The sequence below is a fragment of the Trematomus bernacchii genome, unplaced genomic scaffold, assembly GCF_902827165.1.
Source record: "Trematomus bernacchii unplaced genomic scaffold, fTreBer1.1, whole genome shotgun sequence".
In the NCBI taxonomy this organism is placed as follows: domain Eukaryota; kingdom Metazoa; phylum Chordata; class Actinopteri; order Perciformes; family Nototheniidae; genus Trematomus; species Trematomus bernacchii.
Window position 1 is genome coordinate 8,470,208 of NW_022987720.1, and position 20,633 is coordinate 8,490,840.

The 20,633-nt window shown below is 37.3% G+C and overlaps 1 protein-coding gene across 1 annotated transcript in view; it reads left to right on the plus strand.

The window, feature by feature from the left end:
- The first annotated feature begins 1,318 nt into the window (after positions 1-1,318).
- The window catches only part of tmem104 (transmembrane protein 104), an 82,634-nt gene continuing 63,319 nt past the window's right edge, over positions 1,319-20,633 (plus strand). Inside the window, exons 1-8 of the mRNA XM_034143317.1 lie at positions 1,319-1,564; positions 2,259-2,325; positions 3,441-3,562; positions 4,487-4,568; positions 8,401-8,494; positions 9,162-9,245; positions 17,769-17,868; positions 19,741-19,837. Of these exons, the coding sequence (XP_033999208.1) occupies positions 2,281-2,325; positions 3,441-3,562; positions 4,487-4,568; positions 8,401-8,494; positions 9,162-9,245; positions 17,769-17,868; positions 19,741-19,837 (624 nt within the window). The 5' untranslated portion in view covers positions 1,319-1,564; positions 2,259-2,280. The remainder of the gene's footprint in view (positions 1,565-2,258; positions 2,326-3,440; positions 3,563-4,486; positions 4,569-8,400; positions 8,495-9,161; positions 9,246-17,768; positions 17,869-19,740; positions 19,838-20,633) is intronic.

Genomic DNA, 20,633 nt, shown 5'->3' on the forward strand with positions numbered 1-20,633 from the left:
TATCAATTCATTTCAACCTATTTTATTGGAATGATTGCTCCAAGCACCATATAGTGATGAAAATCAAAAGAAAAAAAGTATCTTGAAGTATAAATAGTTTATAGTATATATACTTATATATCGTTGTTTATCAAAATGATTGTTATTATTTTAATTATTATTAATATTATTATTATTACCATTATTAAACATATCAGTAAGACTGGATGGTAGGCCTTTAATTTATCTGGCTAATAAAGACCTGGCTGATACATTATTGGATTTGAAAATAATTAACTGATTGTTAGATTGACTGTTAGATTGTCTAACAGTGAAATTCATTGTGTGATCGAGAGAGAGAGACACACACACACACACACACACACACACACACACACACACACACACACACACACACACACACACACACACACACACACACACACACACACACACACACACACACCACACACACACACACACACACACGCACACACGTAATCACAGATTTCACAAAAACATGCAGAACCAAGTGTTCATTGTGTTCTTTTATTTATTTATTTTTTCTTTATTAATACTTAGCATACTTATATATAGCCTATGTATATATAGGCTATTTATTAATACTTAGTATACTTATATATAGCCTATGTATATATATATATATATATATATATATAGGCTATTTATTAATACTTAGTAGTATACTTATATATAGCCTATATATATATATAGGCTATATATAAGTATATTAAATAAAAGAACACAATGAACACTTGGTTCTGCATGTTCTTGTGAAATCTGTGTGTGTGTGTGTGTGTGTGTGTGTGTGTGTGTGTGTGTGTGTGTGTGTGTGTGTCTCGATCACACAATGAATTTCACTGTTATAACCAGTTAATTATTTTGAAATCCAATAATGTATCAGCCAGGTCTTTATTAGCCAGATAAATGAAAGGCCTACCATCCAGTCTTACTGATATGTTTAATAATGGTAATAATAATAATATTAATAATAATAATTCAAATAATAACAACAACCATTTTGATAAACAACGTCTAAAACGTCAGTAAATATTAACATTATTAAATATTGTTTGACCATTATCAAAATGTTTTAACGGGTCTTTATTGACGTGTCCAAAATCCAATGCAGTATTTCAAAAGCACATTGTACAGGTGATAATGTATTTTTCAAAATTCACACAACAAACAATTAAAAGCTCTTCGAGAAGCTGAACACCAACTAAATGAAATGATCACGAGAAGTTTTTATTTTGAAAGCCATTAGCCTACCGGAAGTGTCAGTTTGTGTTGGTGGTAGCTTTACGTCTGTTAATGCGGGAGCAGGTCAGCTGGTTCAGTTTACTGCTTCAGTTAGCTGAGTTGAAGAGCCTTGCTAGCGTATTTGGGTAGAGTCTTTCTCCAAACTATGGTTCATACTGACATCCTTTTTACCTTTTAACAACGCCACAGCTCATGTTAGCTCAGTGGCTAAGCTCTGCATTCATTCAGCTAGAGATCCACAACAGCTTGGAGCATCCTGCTAGCCTAGAAAGATTAGCAATATATTCTGTGCAGAAGGAAGGTGAGAAGTGTTTACTTTTGTTTTTATTAATGACACATTCTCTGCTAGTCTTTTTCTTTTGATATTTGCATTTTACAACACGTACACATATTTTATACATGTGTATTTTCTGTGATAACTAACGTTATTTTAACCTGTGCTGCTAGCTGGGATGCTAGCAGGGAAAAAAGCAGCTCAACAGTAACTTAAAACATATTTGTACAACTTTATCTTTTGCAAGTGGTCTTTATCTCGGAACATAGATACATTATACACTGTCCTAAATAAATGTGCGCATCAATTTTCGCATTTTGCATTTACAATACCTGTCACAAAACTTCACATTAGAAGTTTCTCTGTAGACATTTGGTAAAAGAAACACATTTTTTAATAAAAACAGGATCTGCTTTGTGAATCATATGTATGCCGAATGGAAAAGTATTACTTAATGTTTAAGAAATGTGTTGAATCATGTTTAGTAAATGCGCCTTTGTTTAGCAAATGTTAATATTAACACTAAATTGCAAGATATGCGAGTGGAGTTCGTTTTGCATGCGAGATACTGAACAACAACTTTTCTCCTCATTATTTTATTCTCAATAGACCTTGTACTTTCCTTAACTATGGTAATGCCGTCAAGTAAATATAAATGTTGATATTGAAAGAGAGGAAGAAGTATTTGGTTTCAGCTTCCTGGATGTTGTTTTTCCTTCAGGTGAACACCAGGGTCATCAACCATGCCAGGTGGAATTACAGAGAGTGGGGAACCCTACTCCCCATTTGTGAGTATTATACTTTTATAATGAGTTTAATTCCTGTTTTACTTCTGTTTTTATTTAAGTTCAGAGATTGTTTCACCATTTGTTTATGTTGAGTTAGAGCTATGTACACACTGCAGTGGATGCATGATAGAATGCAAAGTCCACCTTACTGAGGCTCTTTAAAAGTCTTATCTTACTTTGAAATAAGATGTAAGAAGTTATATTGTTCTTCTCGGTTTACTTGCTGAGGCTTCAACTTTTAATCTGTGTTTTATTGACTGATCAATATGTTTCAAACACTTAAGACGGAGAAGGGCATTTTTCTGAAGAACCCTTCTTCGTGTCATTGAATTAGTAATGTCATTGTGAGTGGGGATGAAAGTGCAGTAAAGAATAAAGAGGAAGCTAAATTGCTTACACATCCTTCTTGTTATACACAGCAGGCTTCTTTATGGTCTGGTCTCCGTTTTTACGAAGTCCCTTACTGCTTACGTCAGCATAACTTACCACAAACATTAAGTTCTGCCGGTCAAATATTTTTTTCCAGGGAGCTTAAGCTTTAAATCATTAAAAGACTCTGCTTTTATTTTATTTTATTAATTTTATATAACCTTTATTTAACCAGATAAAAAAGCATTGAGATAAAATCTCATTTTCAATGCTGACCTGGCCAAGAACTACCAGATAGGAGGAAGTGCTGCTTCCTTAAACGTATCTTGCCCACCTGCATTCCTTGGCAATAATTGATTCATTATCTAACAAGGCACTCAACAACTCCTCATACAACAGAGCTTTACATTTTGTATTTAGGCAAAAGGCCATTAAAGGGGCCCGGTTATACTCATGTTCAGGTTTATATTTGTATTTTTTGCCTCTACTGTGACACGTTTACATGCGTTAATCTTCAAAAAGGTCTTTATTTTTCTCATACTGTGAAGTGTGGGAGAAAGAGTCTCTCACAAACTTTGGGATTTTAGCCTTTGCAGACCATTTACATGCACAAAAACATATAGAACACACTACAGGAAAGGGAAACCCTAAAAAGTACAATAGGGCCTCTTCAAATATCCAATAGGAAATGAAAGGTCTGCGAACATATTCCACTGGTCTTTACACCTCTTATCTGTGTTCTCCAGGTGGGGCTGGTCTATATGTTCAATCTGATTGTAGGGACCGGAGCTCTGACGATGCCCAAAGCCTTCGCCTCAGCCGGTTGGGTGGTTAGCATATCTCTCATCTCCTTTTTAGGATTTATGAGGTGAGTTCTGTTCTGCACATCAACCTGCTTTTCATTTCCCACATGCACCACCTCTAGCCCATCCTTTGGGCAACAACAGAGACATTTTAAACATGGAGCTGAAGGCTGAAATGTTTTACATTACATCTGATTCCATTAAGCTGATGCTTTTATCCAAAGCAACTTACAGACTCAGAACAACAAGAAAAATGCAAATATATACGCAAATATGCAGATATTGTTCTCTTCAAGTGCTGGTTATTTGTTTTGGGGGGGGGGGTTGGGTTTAATGGCCATATCTTTCACTAATGTCTGATTTTTTTTCTTCGTTTATGTGCAGAGTTAGTATGTAAACAACACACATGTTTGTTTTAAACATGCAGAAGTATTCATATTTTTGTTAGTACTACAACACCACTATATATATTGTAATATACACTTTCTTACATATTGCTTGCTGTTATCTGTGTTGTACAATGTGTTCATTTCACTTTAAATTCTTATTTCAAATTTAAACAGTTTACATACTTTCTTCATCTGAATTCCTATTTAAGTCCAATCATGTTCGTGTTTCCAAGTGAAAAGTTTGGATTACATTTTTTAAGAGTTATACTTACTGCATGATTTGGTCGGAAGTAACACATAAAATATGAATTAAAAAAAAAAGGTTAAATATATTCAACTATTTCATGAACAGTAAGTAAGGTGCTTTACTTAATGATTTTACAAACATTTTTAAATGGCAAAATAAAAAACATAATGTTAGTTAAAAGGCTAAATGAAAAGTCAATCTAGTATGTATTTAGAAATTTGAGGTGTCTCACAAACAGTGAAATATCGATTGTGTTCAAATCAAACTTACAGATGTATCATCTTAAATTAAGCGATGATGTTTTAAAAGGTAGATATTTTGAGCATCTTGTTAACCCTTTCTCCTCTCACCAGCTACATGACCACCACCTTTGTGATCGAGGCGATGGCGTCGACTAACGCTCAGCTGCGCTGGAAGAGGAGAGAGCAGGAGGAGGTGAGATCAGAAACTGCAGGAGCAAAATAATATCGTACGTGTTGATGTCTTTAATACGATGTTGGCTGAGTGGATCATTCTCTATTTACTTTAGGGATGTGCCAATAACCAAATATTTCAAAAAATGAAATGTTTGTATATGTTAGTTTGCCTGAAAAAACCTAAAGATAAACACTATGTACACGCTGCAGGCAAATAAATAGAACTAATGTGACGCAGCGACATTTCAAGTGAGTCTTTTGCTCTCGTCAATGTGCTTACAGGTCTTTTCTTACTAGTTAAACTTTATTATTTTTTACAGTTATTAACCTGTTTAATAATCAGAAGAAAAAATAAATCCAGAATGATAGCAGTCAGAGAGTCAGTGACGGAACAATTTTTCCTTCTGTTTGAGCATGCCTTATCTCACTTGTTCCAAATCCTGCTTTGGTAAAAGAAATACACTTAAGACACAGATACTGGATAATATGGGAGTATTTCTCACTGGATTTGTATTGTTATAGCAATATATTTTCTAGCGTGGTTTTCCTGGTGGAGGTGATGGTGGATTTATGCCTGATGCGATGGGTTCTTATCTGTCCTGTGATATATCTAAAGCTTATCTTTCAACCATTGATATCACTGCTGAAACACTAGAGGGCGTGATCCAGCCATATTTCATTATACTCCAGACAGCGGCTGTTTCATATTCTTTCTTTCACAGTTTGATGTACAGCTCTGGTAGAGACTTGCTCATATAACTAAGGTTACATCAAGATAGCTATTTATAGTGCACATTGTCTCACACCTGGATCATTACTGGTGCAATCTTTGTTAGGTGCTTTAGATGTTAATTGCTTAACCATATGAACGGCAAGCAGTTTATTTTGTACTCACCGTAAAATGTTACCAACTGTGGCCTTGTTTTTCACTGCGTTATATATAAGTCATACCCCTTTATGGACACTCAAACATGTCTACTGTGCATGTCACATTGTTATAATGCCATATATGAATTCAAAAACAAAATAATGTCGATCAAGTTGAATACGAGACAATAATTTCTAGGCAGTCGTTAAACAGGCTAAGTTCTAACTGAAGTGAGGGTAAAAATATATAGAATTAGACATTAGAACAACTTAAAACAAATCTCTGTACAAATATGTGGCTCTGAAGCTCTTATCAGTGATGTTGGAAGTGTATCACCACATGACTGCTCTTTATCACACTTGAGCATCTCTTAAGAGAAACTATAACAGTTTTCATGTGTACCTCAGTAAAGGTTACTAGACTATAACAACTATTTTATGTTTGAACCCTCAAATGAAATTCCCTTTTAATAGGAAGCTGTATTTTTTATATTGGAAGGCTGTTGTTTTATCGTCTTATCCTAGTACAAGTTTATTGCAGTTGTGGAAAGAACATAGCCTCAAGTGCTGTACTTGAGAACAAATACACATTTAAGGGACTTGTACTTTACTTGAGTACTTCCATTTTACGCTCCTTTTATACTTCTACTCCACTACATGTTGGAAGCAAATATTGTACTTTTCACTTCTCTGCATTTATTTGACAACATAAGTTACTTTGCAGGTTTAAATGATTAATGCCAAATCTAAATGAATTATGATGTACTCATTTGGGTTGGAACACCTGGAAATATACAAAGTTATACAAATTAGACCCGCCTTTACCAAAATTAAAATGATGTACACATTATTGGATTACTTATTATAATCCAGTGATGTAATATATACCACTCTGCATAACGAGTACTTAATGGTTATTTTGATGCTGATATTTGTTATACTTTTTTGTAAGTAAAAAATGAATACAGGATTTTTCCTTGTAACAGAGTATTTATACACTGTGCTATTAATACTTTTTCTGAAACCAGATCCCAGTCTGCTCTGATTGGTTAGCTAGCAAGCTCTGTTGTGATTGGTCAACCTCTTAGAGATGTCCTGCCCCTTAGCCAATCACGTACAATGTGTTGGAGCGCTAGCCAATAGAAGCACAGGTGTAACGTAGTATTGTCACTATGTTACTGAAGTAAACAAAGGAGTCAAATGGAGGCGTTTCAGGCGTGGGTGGGTGTGTGTGGGGTATAGTAGGGTATTTAGGAATGTTACTCTTTGCAGACCATTTACATGCACAAAAACCCATAACACATTACAAGTATGGTAGAACCACAAAAAGCACATTAGAGCCTCTTTAAGTAAAATATCTTCTTCCACCTCTGTTTAAATGCCACTCCTTAATTTGGATGTAGCTGTCAATAGAGGTTTTTAATCATTTTTTATTTCGACTAAGAAGGTCTTTAAATGGTTTCTCCCCTGCTACAGAAGTCATCTTACTTAATGCCTTTGGGTTTCCAGTTGAGGAGCTGGAGGACAATAACCGACCGTTCCTGAGCCCCAAACGCTCGGCCTTGATTCATGGCTCCTGGACCCCTCTCGGCCTTTCTCCTCCCACATAATGGAAAACAAAAGACCCTGAAAACTGGAAACATTTAGCGCTAAAAGCCTCTCTGCTTGAAGGAAGCATATCAACGAAAATTAAGCAATGCATCATATATGTTTTCAAAGAAAGCCTCCTCACAAATAAGGTGGAAACTAGAGGCCATGATGAGGGTGCTTCTGTCTGCATCACCTGAAGTAGAAAAGGGAGAGTGAAGCACAGTATCCAATGCTTCCCTCATAATGAGAACACATCTAATGGCTTTATAGGACATCCTTAAGTGTGTGATCTAAATATCACAGTACTGCTTGTGCTGCATCCAAGTCCGGGTGATGTTCTGATTTAAAAATGCAATGTTTGGTACTGGCTGCGGTATTGGGAGTGCCCCTCTGCTGGAACTCAGTTGTATTGAAAAGGCCCTTTTGTGATTTTGGGAGTTCTCCGTTTCCTGTAGTGTGTTATATCGGTTTTACGGTGCATGTAAATACAAATATAAACCTGGGAATGAGCATTATATGTCCTCTTTCACCTATCCACAAAATGTCAAAAAGGCGTATATAACCAAATAAGTAGGTTTCGAAACCCATGTAAATGATTTGTTTATTATTCTGTTATTAGTAGAAACATTCTCATAAAGGATGCAGTCAAATTCTGGTGATTATTTTCCCGGTTTTGTCTGGAAATTGTTTCTTCAGGTTCCTGTTTTTTGGCAGACCAACAGTAAAAGAAATGACATTAAATATCACAAGATATTCAACAGGCAATGAAATAATTGCAGAATGTGTTCTGAAATACTGAACAGTCGAGTTAAATACTGTTAAATGTAGCTTTTAATTATAAGGTTCTATACACAGATGTATACATATATAATATGTAAACACCTAATTATAGCAGATGCTAAATGATGGTATTAAAAATGAATTGGACCTTGTTTGTTTTACCTTAATTTGACAGTGTTTTGCAAAGTTAGTTTGCCTCTGTTTCTCGCCTTAAGGCATGCACAGTCATCTGACTCATCCAGAGCTGTGTGTTAATCTGTTGTTGTTTATGTTTGCTGTTTGTCACAGAGCCATTAGCTCCTGTCACTCCTCATCTCCTCTTCCTCCCTCTCTTCCATCAGCATCTCTGTATTAATTCAGCTGCCGACACTCACAAAGTTGACTAGTGTTGGCAGCTAATTGACAATAATCTGTATAGAAGTTATGAAATGATATTAGTTAGAATTGCGAAGTGCTTCCCAGCTGTTGTTGGTAATTGCCAGATGCTGCCTCCAACTGCACCACATATCGAGCAAATAAACACTGTGTTTATTGCTTGTAAACTGACTGTTGTTTATGTTTAAAAATTAGGAAAGTAGACAACTGAAGTAAAGCGTTGCATATTATCTCCGCAGGTGCATGACAGCGACTCCACCTCGGAGTATTCGGATGATGATGTCGTCGTCCGGGGCCGCTCGGAGCTGGAGACGAAGCCCATCCTGTCTGTTCGTGAGTGTCCAGAGTTTGACAAGTTTTAAGGGGACATATCATTTATTACACACATCAAGTTAGACTGTTTTCATCTGGGGCTGGTCAAAGTGACATGTGATTCCTTAAAAAGTCTTCAAATTTAGTATAGTTCTATCACATGTAAAACATATTTGGTCCTGCAAAAAAAGTGCTTAAAGTGTTAAAGATCTTTTTTCTAAAATGTTTTATTGTACTTATTTCTGCAAAGAATTTAACAACATAAAAAACACAAAAAAGGAATTAATACATACAAGAAAGGTGAGAAACTTATATTTTTACCGTACCATAATTATTATCATTATTTTGTAATACTTTTTATTTATCTACTTATTTAGTTCAACAGATGCACTTTCTTCAGAACATAAACTCATATCTTTACATACTGTACAAGCAAATCACAACAAGGAAACAAGAACAAAGTTATTACCATTATTTCTCAAGAGTTATTATAATGTTTCTTGAGAATTATAGAAGAATTAAATATTTTATATTTCTCCTATAAGATAGGTTTCAGAGTTTCTTTAATTATACAATTAAATTAGATTTTATGTTTCATAGAAATCAGAGTAAATCATCAGGCTGCTCTTTGAAATGTCACTGTCTCTGTGCGTGGTATTTACTGCGGACGGCCTCTTTGTTTCCACAGAGCGATCGGGAGGTCACGTAGATCATTTCGACATCGTGGAGCGGGTTGAGATGGGTCAAATGGCCTCCATGTTCTTCAACAAAGGTAATGTTCTTCTGGCCTCCAGCTTCCACTCTCACCCCCATTATTCAATTAAATGCAGACAGCGACATCATTAGCCACGTGTAACATTTATGGAGGAGCAGTGAAGGTTGTGTGGGATGAATCAGAATGAATTTTTTTACACCTTTTTAATGTCTGATCCTCGCATTCACAAAGGAATCTCTCCTGGCTCTCTAATTGGATGTAATTATATATGGATACATTGCCTTTGGATGTAATTACCTGTTTGAGACTCCATTAAATGTCCCTACTGTGCCTGTGCCTGAATGATTTGAGAGCTAATGAAGCCTTTTATTAACTTGGTGACGGAACATTGAAAGCAGAATCACGTTCACCTTGAGCCCGGCGGTTTTACATTCCTCCTTCATATCAGCACATTGTGCCCGCCGGGGCCTCACCCCCCTCCTCTTGTCTGCTTGCATAACGCCGACCTGGCTCTTCCTCACCACACGCGAGTGACTCAACAGTCTGCAGTGTCCCTGTTGTTGCAGGAATAAAGGAACAACAAAAGGTCAAAGCTCTGACAACATCATCTGCGCTGACATGCTCCGTCCTTCAGCTCTTCAGCACTAGGTGGAGCACACGGCCCGCACGGTGTGACACTCTGCTCATGTTCACACCCACAGTGTGGAGGCACTCATGCATGCTGTCATGCAGCCCATGCTGTTAAAGCTGCAGTGTGCCCTGCCTCCTGTCACTCAGCTCCTCTGTCCTGCTCATTAGAGGTGAAGCGCTAAAAAAATCTTAGCTGATGACCTTTGGTTGTGTGCAGGTGAGGCACGTGCAGGTATCGATTGGTAATAAGGAAATTAGTTTTCTCTCCTCTTCTCTGGTTCTATGGGAACGCTGCCCAGTGGCTCTCATCAGAAATGAATTAGATAGGCACGAGTCCCAGGACATGCTGAAGGAGCTCTTTTGTCTGTCATGACAGCGCAGACATGCTCACTTTCTACCTGATATGCAGAGCATTCACTTCAAGGTGCCAGCTTCCTTTTTGTGAACAAAAGAAGACATTTCACAGGTTGTCATTGACACTTTAAGATATCTCTAATGTTAATTGGGAGACAAGAGAAACCTCATGAACTTTATTTGTAATAATTATATTAAAATGATACAGAATCTTCCCGACATTCAATGCCAACTTTCATACTTTTCACTTCAGTTTAGTTTTTCTGGATGATGAGCCAGATTATGAACACTAACAGTAAATATTATAACTTAAAGTGGACCTATCATGCTATATTTGAATAATATAGTGTAGGACCATACCTATATAAGGCATATTTATACTTTTTTTTTTTTCAAAATACCAAACAGATCATGCATTTTAGCCATGCCTCATTTCGCTCAATTTGCACTTTTTTAGCTCTGTTTTTGCAAGGGCAGATTCTGTGAGAACAGCACCATCTACAGGCCTGGCATATGTACTACAGTGTCTCCAGCGCTTTCGAACGGCAATGGCCGTGGCTGTCTCCTCCTGATTTTTGGAGTTGGACCAATAGCCGTAGCGCCACCGTCCTGACGTCAGGACAGTGTTCAAATCTGGATCAGTTTTTATCAGATCCGTTGCAGCCCCTTTTTTTAGAGATTTGGGTATGGAGGAAAATAGAGAGGGTTGTGTTTTCTGACACTTGGTGAGTTCCCTGGAACACCGGGGACACATATTCATGTAGAAAAGACGTACAAAAGTGCATTTTGCATGATAGGTCCCCTTTAAATAAGTACAACAACAAAAATAATAATATATTTGATCTATAATTCACTTACAAATGGTACTCAAAGACACTTTACAGATACATGTTAAAATTCACAAGTAATAAAAACAACACACCTTAAATATGAAAGTCTATTCAAGCTAATTTCTATTATCTTATCGAATATCCCAAAATCTCATTCTAATAATGACGCAAAATTGCGTTTTAAGAAAAATGTTTATTCAAAATATTTGCGTTATTCAAAACTTGTTGTTGGGCTTCTTTCAGTTTATTGGAGTTGGTAAAGTTGTAGACTCGGTGCCATGTGAGATTCAGACAGACTTGTGTAGCGGCATGACCTCGGCATGCTCTGACTAATTATCAATTATGTAAAACATGCTGAGGACTGTCAGGAAACTCACAGGTCACTGCACAAATGTAGGTGCCAACTGAATTCTTAAATGTGCAAGTTAATCAGTTTGAGTTTGTGTTTTACTCCTTTGCACCTCTAATGTTACTTAGTATTATGAGTTGATAATATTTTAAATACATTTTTATAGCAGATGATGTTGTATAATTTTATAATTTCTGGACATCTCAAGAAAAGACTGGAGAAAGGAGCTTATGATTTTGGGCGTTTAATTGCAAGAATTTCTTCTTTGGACAGTTGGGTCCTCATGTTGTCAACGTGTTTTTGGAATCCAGCAGTGGTGTACGTGCTAGTCTGCATGAGAGGACACCTCATATACTATAACAATTATTGGTTTAAGGCCAGTCACGTGTGATGTAGTTAATGTTTTTCCCTTTTCTTTTTATAGTAAATTTGTGTTCTTGTACCCAAGCTCTTATCCAAGATCATAACCAGCAGATTAATTAAAGTATTACCTAGCTTTATTCATTTCTGGCACTGCCTTTTGGTCAGTATGCATTCACACTTCACAGATTTGCACTTTGCAAATAAATAGCTTAGTCTGAAAAGAAGACCAGCAGGCCAGAGCTATTTATTTATTTACAACTGCACCGAAGTGCCTGAAAATGTTAATCTCAATCCTCTTCTTTGGGAATGGTTGTGTAGTTTGTCAGAAGTGACAACTTAATTCCAGCTAACCCAAGTGTGTGTGCGAAAAAACACGTTGACATCAGATAATCAGTGGTTCATCTTTTTTATAAAGCGGATGAAAAACAAAATGCAGTCGGCACTGACAACTGTATTTAACAATTTTTTCAAGTAGCTAAATAACAAGATACACTACAAACAAGATACAGGATGTGAAATCCGTTTTGACAGCACTCCCCCACCTCTTCACAGATAATAAACTGAAGCCTTGTCTTTCCGTGCTGCACCTTTGCAGACAATTAAAAGGCATCTCTCCTGCTGTTGAGGGGGCACTCTTAGAGGGCGTTTGACTTCCTCCTGGACTGAAATTGACATGGCAGCAGCAGCAGCGAGGCAGGCTTGGAATAAGGCCATGAGTATCGTATCAGCCTGACCTGCCGCCACTGACAGGAATGTTGATGGGGGCTGGTTTATCTGCACCACTGTGGAAAGGTGTTACTATAACCTTCATGTTGATGATTTGAAAGTTGATTAGAAGACGACTTTGGCTAAAGTCACAGAGAGAGAGCCTAGCAGAGAGCTGTCCTTGCATCAGCATCTTGTCTCAGCTATTCTTCCCTCTGCGACTCGACGTGCTGGTTAACATGGCCGACAGCACATGGGTGAAAAGTGATTTATTCCACTGTAACCGGTCCTTCAGTTTTTAATGAGAGCCAAACATGGGCACCTCCATTTTTAATACTTCAGTGACTTTTACCTAAATGTCACACTTGTACATTAAGAGTGCTGTCAAAGTGACAAATCTGGAGCGCCTGAGCCACTAAAAAGAGAAATGGACATGTTTGCCCCAGCTTGCAGCACAACCGTTTCCCATTAGCCACTGCTGCTACACCACTGTGAGCTCTGTAAGGGATGTACTTTAATTGTAGGGTTTACTTTATAATGACTGACTATGATTAACCACTGATCAAAGCTACACGATGGTTGTGGTCAAATTGTCTTATGTCTTTTCGTAACCACTATTCCTTAACCTTAGCAAAGAAATCATTGGGTTAAGGAGAGATGTGAAGGAAAGATTCATCAGGATTTAGGAAATTACAACCCCGGTGCTAAGAGAATACGACTTCAGTTAGACCGGCAGATGTAAATATGATGCGCCAGTAATATTATTGAAGTGTGTCAACCGTGGGAAAACAACAGCATAAGTGCATTGAGATTCTTTGCCCCGTACATTCTTTTGTCTAGTGTAATGAAGGCTTTATGAACATGGACAACACTGGAATTTATATTCTTATTTAAAAATGAAAGTGAAACGTGACGGTTGCTTGCACTCATCCTTCTGTCAAAACCTTTTAATCCCAATTAGTATGAACATTTTTCAAGAAAATTAAACTTTATACAAAATATGACTTACTTGTTAGGCCTACAAATCTATCAATGTGTATACCATTCAAACAAGTTGAAAACATTTAAAAAGAAATCCTACAAGACTCAGTAAACACACATCATTTTACATTACTTCATATTCATATTTTCGGCTTTTGGCTTAAATTAGTGTTGAAAGTTTAAATCATAAGTGCTGAATAACCACCGTAACTAACGTGATCTTCTTTTGTCGGTCACGATCGGTTGTTTCTGTGAATGGCCAAATGGTGCAGCGGTCCAATAAACATTTGGACCGCTGCAGTGGAGTCTCAGAAAATAATCTTGATCTATGGAAGCTTGATTTGTTCCTCAAACTGAAAGTCCGTTCAGTCCTTTCACACCTCCGTTCTGAGTCACATCTGGAGCTGTGGGAAACTCATTTGCCGCTTTTCAGTGACCTACAATGTACAAAATAGATTATCGTGAATTTTGGTTCGACCAAAAGAAACATTTGATGATCACCTCGGGATGTAGGAAAAAGCAAAGGACATTTTCTTTTTTTGTATTTGTTATATATAATATCAGTTAATCAACATTTGACTCTAATATTCCCCAAGAAGTAGAACTGTAAAATGAAGAGAGGAGGGTTAATGAGGTGAATACAAAGTTAAAATGTATTTAAAAGGCTTCAATGTAACAGTGGCAGTTATTTGTGACTCTACATGAGGTCAAGACAGATAATTATACGATACTTAAAGGACATATTCTCCATTCAGACTATATAAAAAAAACGGTTTTATGTATTCTAAATGTAAAAACGTGCCCTATAAATGCACTTAACTGAATAGCGTTGTTTTTTTCTTCTATATCTGCTCTGAGAAGGTGTCAGGTCTGTCAGTCAGAAGCAAAGTGTTATGATGGATTGTGATGGTTTTCACAGCTAGATGAAAGACTGCTACTATGTGAAGAACCATTTTGTAGAATGTTTTGCCCGTGGCTCTGGGTAATTGGGAAATATTAGTTACAGTGCCGTGATGGCTTGCCTCCCTGTGGTCATGCAGCGCTCTCTCCATGCTATCGCTTACTGACAGCGGCGGCGGAGTGCAGTGCGTCCTGTATCTCCTGCTAAGACACTTATATACTCTAAATCATATTTAGTGCAACATTGAATGGTTTGTTTCTAATGTAAGAGGATTAAGGCCACATGTGCATTTTCTTTTTGAGATCCGACTAAAAGTGAGATTTCTGAGAGTTCTGAGATTAAAATTAAAATTCTCAGTTTAATCTTAAAATTCTGAGAAAAAGTCAGGATTCTCTGACTAAATTCAGAAAGAAGTTAAAATTCTGACTTTAATTCTGACTAAACTTTATTGGCTAAGGCCATCATTTCTAGTTGGACATGACCTTGAAAATGTTTACGTTACCATAATATTGCCTGTTGTGATGACATGCATGTTTATTTGTTTTACGTAAGACTGTCACCAACAATTGAAATAAGATGATGCTGGAATAAGCAGCAGGTTTTTTATATTTATTCGACTATGTATCATCAAACATTTGTGTTATGGTGTAAGGTCGACTTCTACTCTACTTTGATATGAGGGTGCAAGGGTGTTTCTGAACCCTCATTTGTAACATTTTATTATAGTTGAACCCATACAAAAAAAATCATTCCAAAAACCAAATTTTCTTTGCCAACATGTCAATGTTGACTTGGTAATGATACATGCATTTATAATTCCCTGTTTTGTGCAACTTTTACCTTACTTTCGTTTGAAATCGTATGGGAGACCCGTTACACAGACCATTAAATCCCTTTCATGGTTTTTGAAAATATTGATTTAGGTTGAATTGAAGCAAGCTTACAACTTTAGACATTTCTTCAATCATTGCAACCATCTCTGTGGATGGCCTCATTTAATACCAGTTAATGTTTTTATTGATTAATCTTTAGTTACTTTGAAAATGGCGTAAGTCTTATTACCACATTTAAGTAGAATGAGTAGTTCTTGTTGTCTCTTACCAAAGAGGGCTTTAACTTTGCATTATTTGCCCTATACAACAAAACAGTCCAATACAGTTTCATACACATCCTCTGGACAAAAAACAGCCTATGATCAATTTTGATTATGATTTAAAATGTGGTCATCAGTGCGGGAAAATATGTAATGGGGCAAGAAAATAAACAAATGACAGTCAAATATTTTAGACATTGCATTTACACATGTGCATGCTATACGTTACAGAAAATCAATTGGCAACTGTTTTCATGATGATTTAGTCAATTAAAATCTAAAATGTAATAATAACTCTTAGTGTGCAGCACTTAAAGTAAGTAAAACTTTATTTATATAGCACCCTTCTCAACACGAATGTACAAAGTGCTTTACAGTACAGTACACAATTCACAGTACAACTAAAATGTAGAATAAAAGGCATAAAAGGCATAAAAGGCATAAAACAGCAGCAGGTAATACATACGATAAAACATACGATAAAACACCAATAAAAGACAGCTACTAACTCACCTCCTCCGACGCCCCAAAGGCCTGTCGGAAGAGGTGGGTCTTTAACTGCCCCTTAAAAATCTCTATTGAGGGAGAGGTTTTTATTTTCTGGGGGAGTTTGTTCCATAGCCTTGGGGCCACCGCCTCAAATGCACGGTCCCCCTTAGTTTTTAGCCTGGTTCGGGGCACCCTTAGGAGGCCTTGCTCAGAGGACCTCAGGGCCCGGGTTGTGCTGTGAGGGTGGATCAGGTCATTGATGTATGCTGGGGCTTGGCCATGGACAGCTCTAAATGTTCACTTAAAGGTGAACATTTGGTGCTTTTTGTCAGTTTGTATCAGTTAAAATATAAAGTTTTGACTGTCGGACAAAACAATACTAAGACATTTTTTTGTATAATGTCTAAAATCGTATAGACCAAAGGTTTAATTGTTAAAAAGAAATACCATCATCTAATTGCAGTACTCTTCAGCCCTCCAGTTTCCAATGTTGGATTCTGACCAGCTTTTTACAGCTAGACAAATGGGTGTTTATTCGGCTGCCAGATCCTTATTTTTTCAAGTTCTATAACAGCCTAATTTAAGTGTAATTTAAGAACCTCAGTTCTTAATTCATAAAATAATCACTGTAGCCCGTGAAGCTGTGAATCTGTCACGTTTTAGTCCTTTTTTATGGACTCTGGGCTCTAATTTCCTTGGCAGTAATGAATTAGCGGCGGGGTCCAGTTGGACGCTTGAACCCCCTTCTAAGAATTGAAGAGCATGATGGATGTGTGGTGCGCTGTGATGATCTGTCCGCTGGTTAAAGCCCTCCATCTTGTCTTGGCAAAGACAGCCGGGGTCGGGCCTGCCAGTCGAGTGAGTGGATGAAGAGAAAAAGGGCAGATGGTGAACAGTCCGTCGCTGTGCAGAGGAAAGGGCTGACAGGGAAAAATCCCTCCATGGAGCGATTGTTTTTTTAATAAATGCTGGTCATTTTTTCAATGGACCAATAAGTTGTGAGAAGGAATTGAGGGATGTGGTGGGCGGATGTATGGATGAGAGTACATTTTAATAGTGATGGAACTATAGTGTTGAAGTTTGACACACCCTTCATCTATTTTGTATGATTAATTGTTTGATGATAAGATGAAGAATGATATCGCTTGTCACCTTTTGGTGCTATGTCACTTTTGAACAAATGATTATCTGTTTATCAATTACTCACCCTGTGTTGCCTTGAATTCTAAAATAAACTTTGTTTATTCTCACATGCCTCCACTGTGAACAAGACTAAAAAAACAGTAAATCGGGTCGCATTTGACATAGAATAATTCATTTTATCGAAATTGCAATACAGACTCATGCGATATCCCAATTGCAGGATATCCAATATTATGCAAAAATATGTGTTACAATAACACTCTGATTTAAATAATGTGCTGCTCTACAAATCATAATCTACACATTTAAGAACAAATATTTGTTGGTACAGATCAATGTAAAACAGTAAACCATGATCATTGCATTACATTTCAAAAAACAAAACAAGATTAATGCAAGAATGATTATCTCCAAAATCGTGAATCATATCGCAATATCAGTAAAAACGGCAATATCAGTTAAAATAGTCGCAATTCATTTTTTTGCCAGAAATCATCAAGCCCTTATTTCACAACTAGAACTATATTTATTACAATGCGTTTACAAAGTCTAACCTGTGAAGTATAATCCCAGTCTCATTTGTCCCGTTCTCTAAAAGCCTACTGTTTTAAATACTTCGGGATGGCAAGCGTTAGACTTTTTTTGCAGAATGGTTTCAAATGGTAAGGTTTTCAGGTGAAAATGCATTTGTTTGTTCTTGCACACATCTGACTGTCTTGTTGTTCTCACGTTTGTCTTCCAGTTGGCGTCAACATGTTCTACATCTGCATCATAGTCTATCTGTACGGAGACATGGCTATCTACGCAGCAGCTGTGCCCATATCCCTGATGGAGATGGCTTGGTAAGACCATAAACTCACTTTATGACAATCATTCTTACTTTTATTGTATACTGCATATATAAATGGATTCTTTAGAAGTCCTCCATTCGAAAGTAACTTTTGGGAATAAGAGCCCACCTGTCTACAAATATTGGCTCCTCTGCTCCGACACTTTGGTCTTATTGACACCTTCTGACCTCGAGATTAAGACAATAAAGCTTTGCTGATAAAAGCCTGGAGGCCCGCTGAGGTCTTACCTTCTGAGTCGTGTTGACTTGCTTCCAGACAGATTTTTATTGCAAGTCCGTTGGCCAGACTTGGGTGAGAATAAAGTATTTTATATAGTTACAGACTCTGCCCTTCAGATCCTGCACTACAAAAATAACCATTACCCCTTTTTAGTGTTATAGTTGGATGATTTCAAAATGGAGAGATTCAGATCATTTTTTATAAAGTGTAATACATTTTCTTTAATAAATTGCCACCATTTTATCCCAATTTGTTTCCCTGACTTTAGTGTATTTAAAAACATCTAATTTACCAGAAGTCTCATTGAGATTAAAGAATCTCTTTTACAAGAGAGTCCTGGCCAATATAGGCAACAGCACAGTTACAGAAACAAATTAAAAGCAAGAACAGATAACATATCACTTTAAGTCTGTTACATTACATTACATTACATGTTACTTGTTAGACGCTTTTATCCAAAGCGACTTACATACTCAATACTGTGGACAATCCCCACAGGAGCAATTTGGGGTGAAGTGTCTTGCCCAGGGACACAACGACATGCTGACTGCAGTGGGACTCGAACTTGCTATCCTCTGATTCGAAGATCAGCGCACTAACCCACTGCGCCACACGCCTCCCTATTAAAAGACGCCTCAGTTTCAGCTCATATTGCAGCTGGATCCAATGGAGCAGCAGAACTAAAGGCACTTTAAACCAGCTCAGTATAGACTTTCAGGACAGTTAGTAAAAACAAGTCCTCGAACAAAGCCATAAAGTTCCTGTTCTTTTCCGAAAAGATGTAACCAACCACAACAGAGCCAGCCAGCTAACCAATCAGATGATCAGATTTTTGAACATTAAATTATGCAAACACAGTCAAAGCACAAGACCTGAACAAATTAGAACAATATGTGCTCTATAAAAATATTAAAACATGTATCTTTGGGTGACAATGGATCACGGAAAATGAGAGAAAAAGTTTGAGTTTTTCATTTAAACCCAATCCTTGCTGAGCCAGACTCTTAATTATAATAATTAAGTTAATTTAGATAATTAAAAGACACACTGAGGTTTGTTTTAATTGCAGCTTATTTTTTGATCCCTTGCAGCACATAAACCAAATCTGAGATCTTTCAACACAAATTATTATTAATTTACCTTCGCTTTACCATCAATAACTTAAAATAAATTGATTCACAATAATAAAATCATATTTGAGATCGCAGAGTAAACTCCATATTCTTCTTCTCTTCTAAGTGTTGTGACAAAGCCTGCGTACGTCATCCTGTCCTGAGGCGCTGTCCGATTGTATTAAATTCTCTCCCTCTGCTGTCCAAACCTCGCTAACCTTCCAGTAAGAATAAATGCGAGATGTAACTGAGACTTCAAAAGCAGCTTGCTTTGCCCGAAGGCAGAGACGTCTCCGTAGCATGGGCAGAAGATTTTTTACCAAAGCTCTGTCTGTCACGCAACAATGATCGAGTTTGTGATTACTTTTAAGATACACACAACCTCTGCTGCTCAGACGTTTTACATGACACGGTGTAATGAGATTTCAAACTTTGAATTGAAATATGATGGCCTGCAATGGACATCAGTTTCAGATGGCAATATCCCACAAAGTTGGGGTAAAACATTAAGCTGTGTTTGTTTTTCCCACAGTGGGAATCACTCCTGCAGCGCTGGGAGTGTGAAGTACAACGACACCGATCCCTGCTGGGGTTCTGTGACGAGGAAAGATGCATACCGGGTGTTTCTGGTAAGTCCCAACAGCATGCACACACCTCTGTTAAGCAGTTATACTTCACCTGTTTTCAAGTCCCAAAAACAATACACTGTTCGTGGTTCTGCATGGATATCCCAAAAACTTTCAGTGGTGAAAGAAGTACTGACATCCTTTACTCAATAAAAGGAGCAATACTGATGTGTAGAAATACTTTTAAATAAGTAAAGTCCTGCATTAAACTTTACTAGGGTAAAAGTATACAACTGTTGGAATGAAAAAGTAATTAAAGTAACAAAAGTACTCATCATTGAAACTGCCATTAATCTTAAAACATTTATTTTGATTTTGTTCCTCTAATATGAGGTCTTTATTTGTCTCATTTGTGCTGCAGCACCTCTTTTCACCCTCTGTGATTGGTCAACCTCTTGATAGATGTGTCAGAAATGTCCCGCCACATAGCCTTTCACGTACAATGTGTTTGAGCGCTAGCCAGAAGGAGCACAAATGTTACCTATGTGACTATTTTCCAGGAGTTATCAAAGGAGTCTAATGGAGGCATTTCAGGCAGGGGGGGGGGGGAAGGAAGGAAGGAAGAGTGTGTGAGACAAACTCCCTCTGGAGGGAACACAGGGAAGTTAGCCTTTGCAGACCATTAACATGCACAATAATTTAGGGTCAGGGCAGGGGTCAAATTTGACTTTTTGTAACAAACAGCCCGACTGCAACTCCTCTGTGTAGAGAAAGATCATTTCATTTTGATCTCTGATGTGAACACGGTGTAATAATCAAAGCAATCGCGCTTTTCTGTCGGGTGTTGCTTTCACACCGT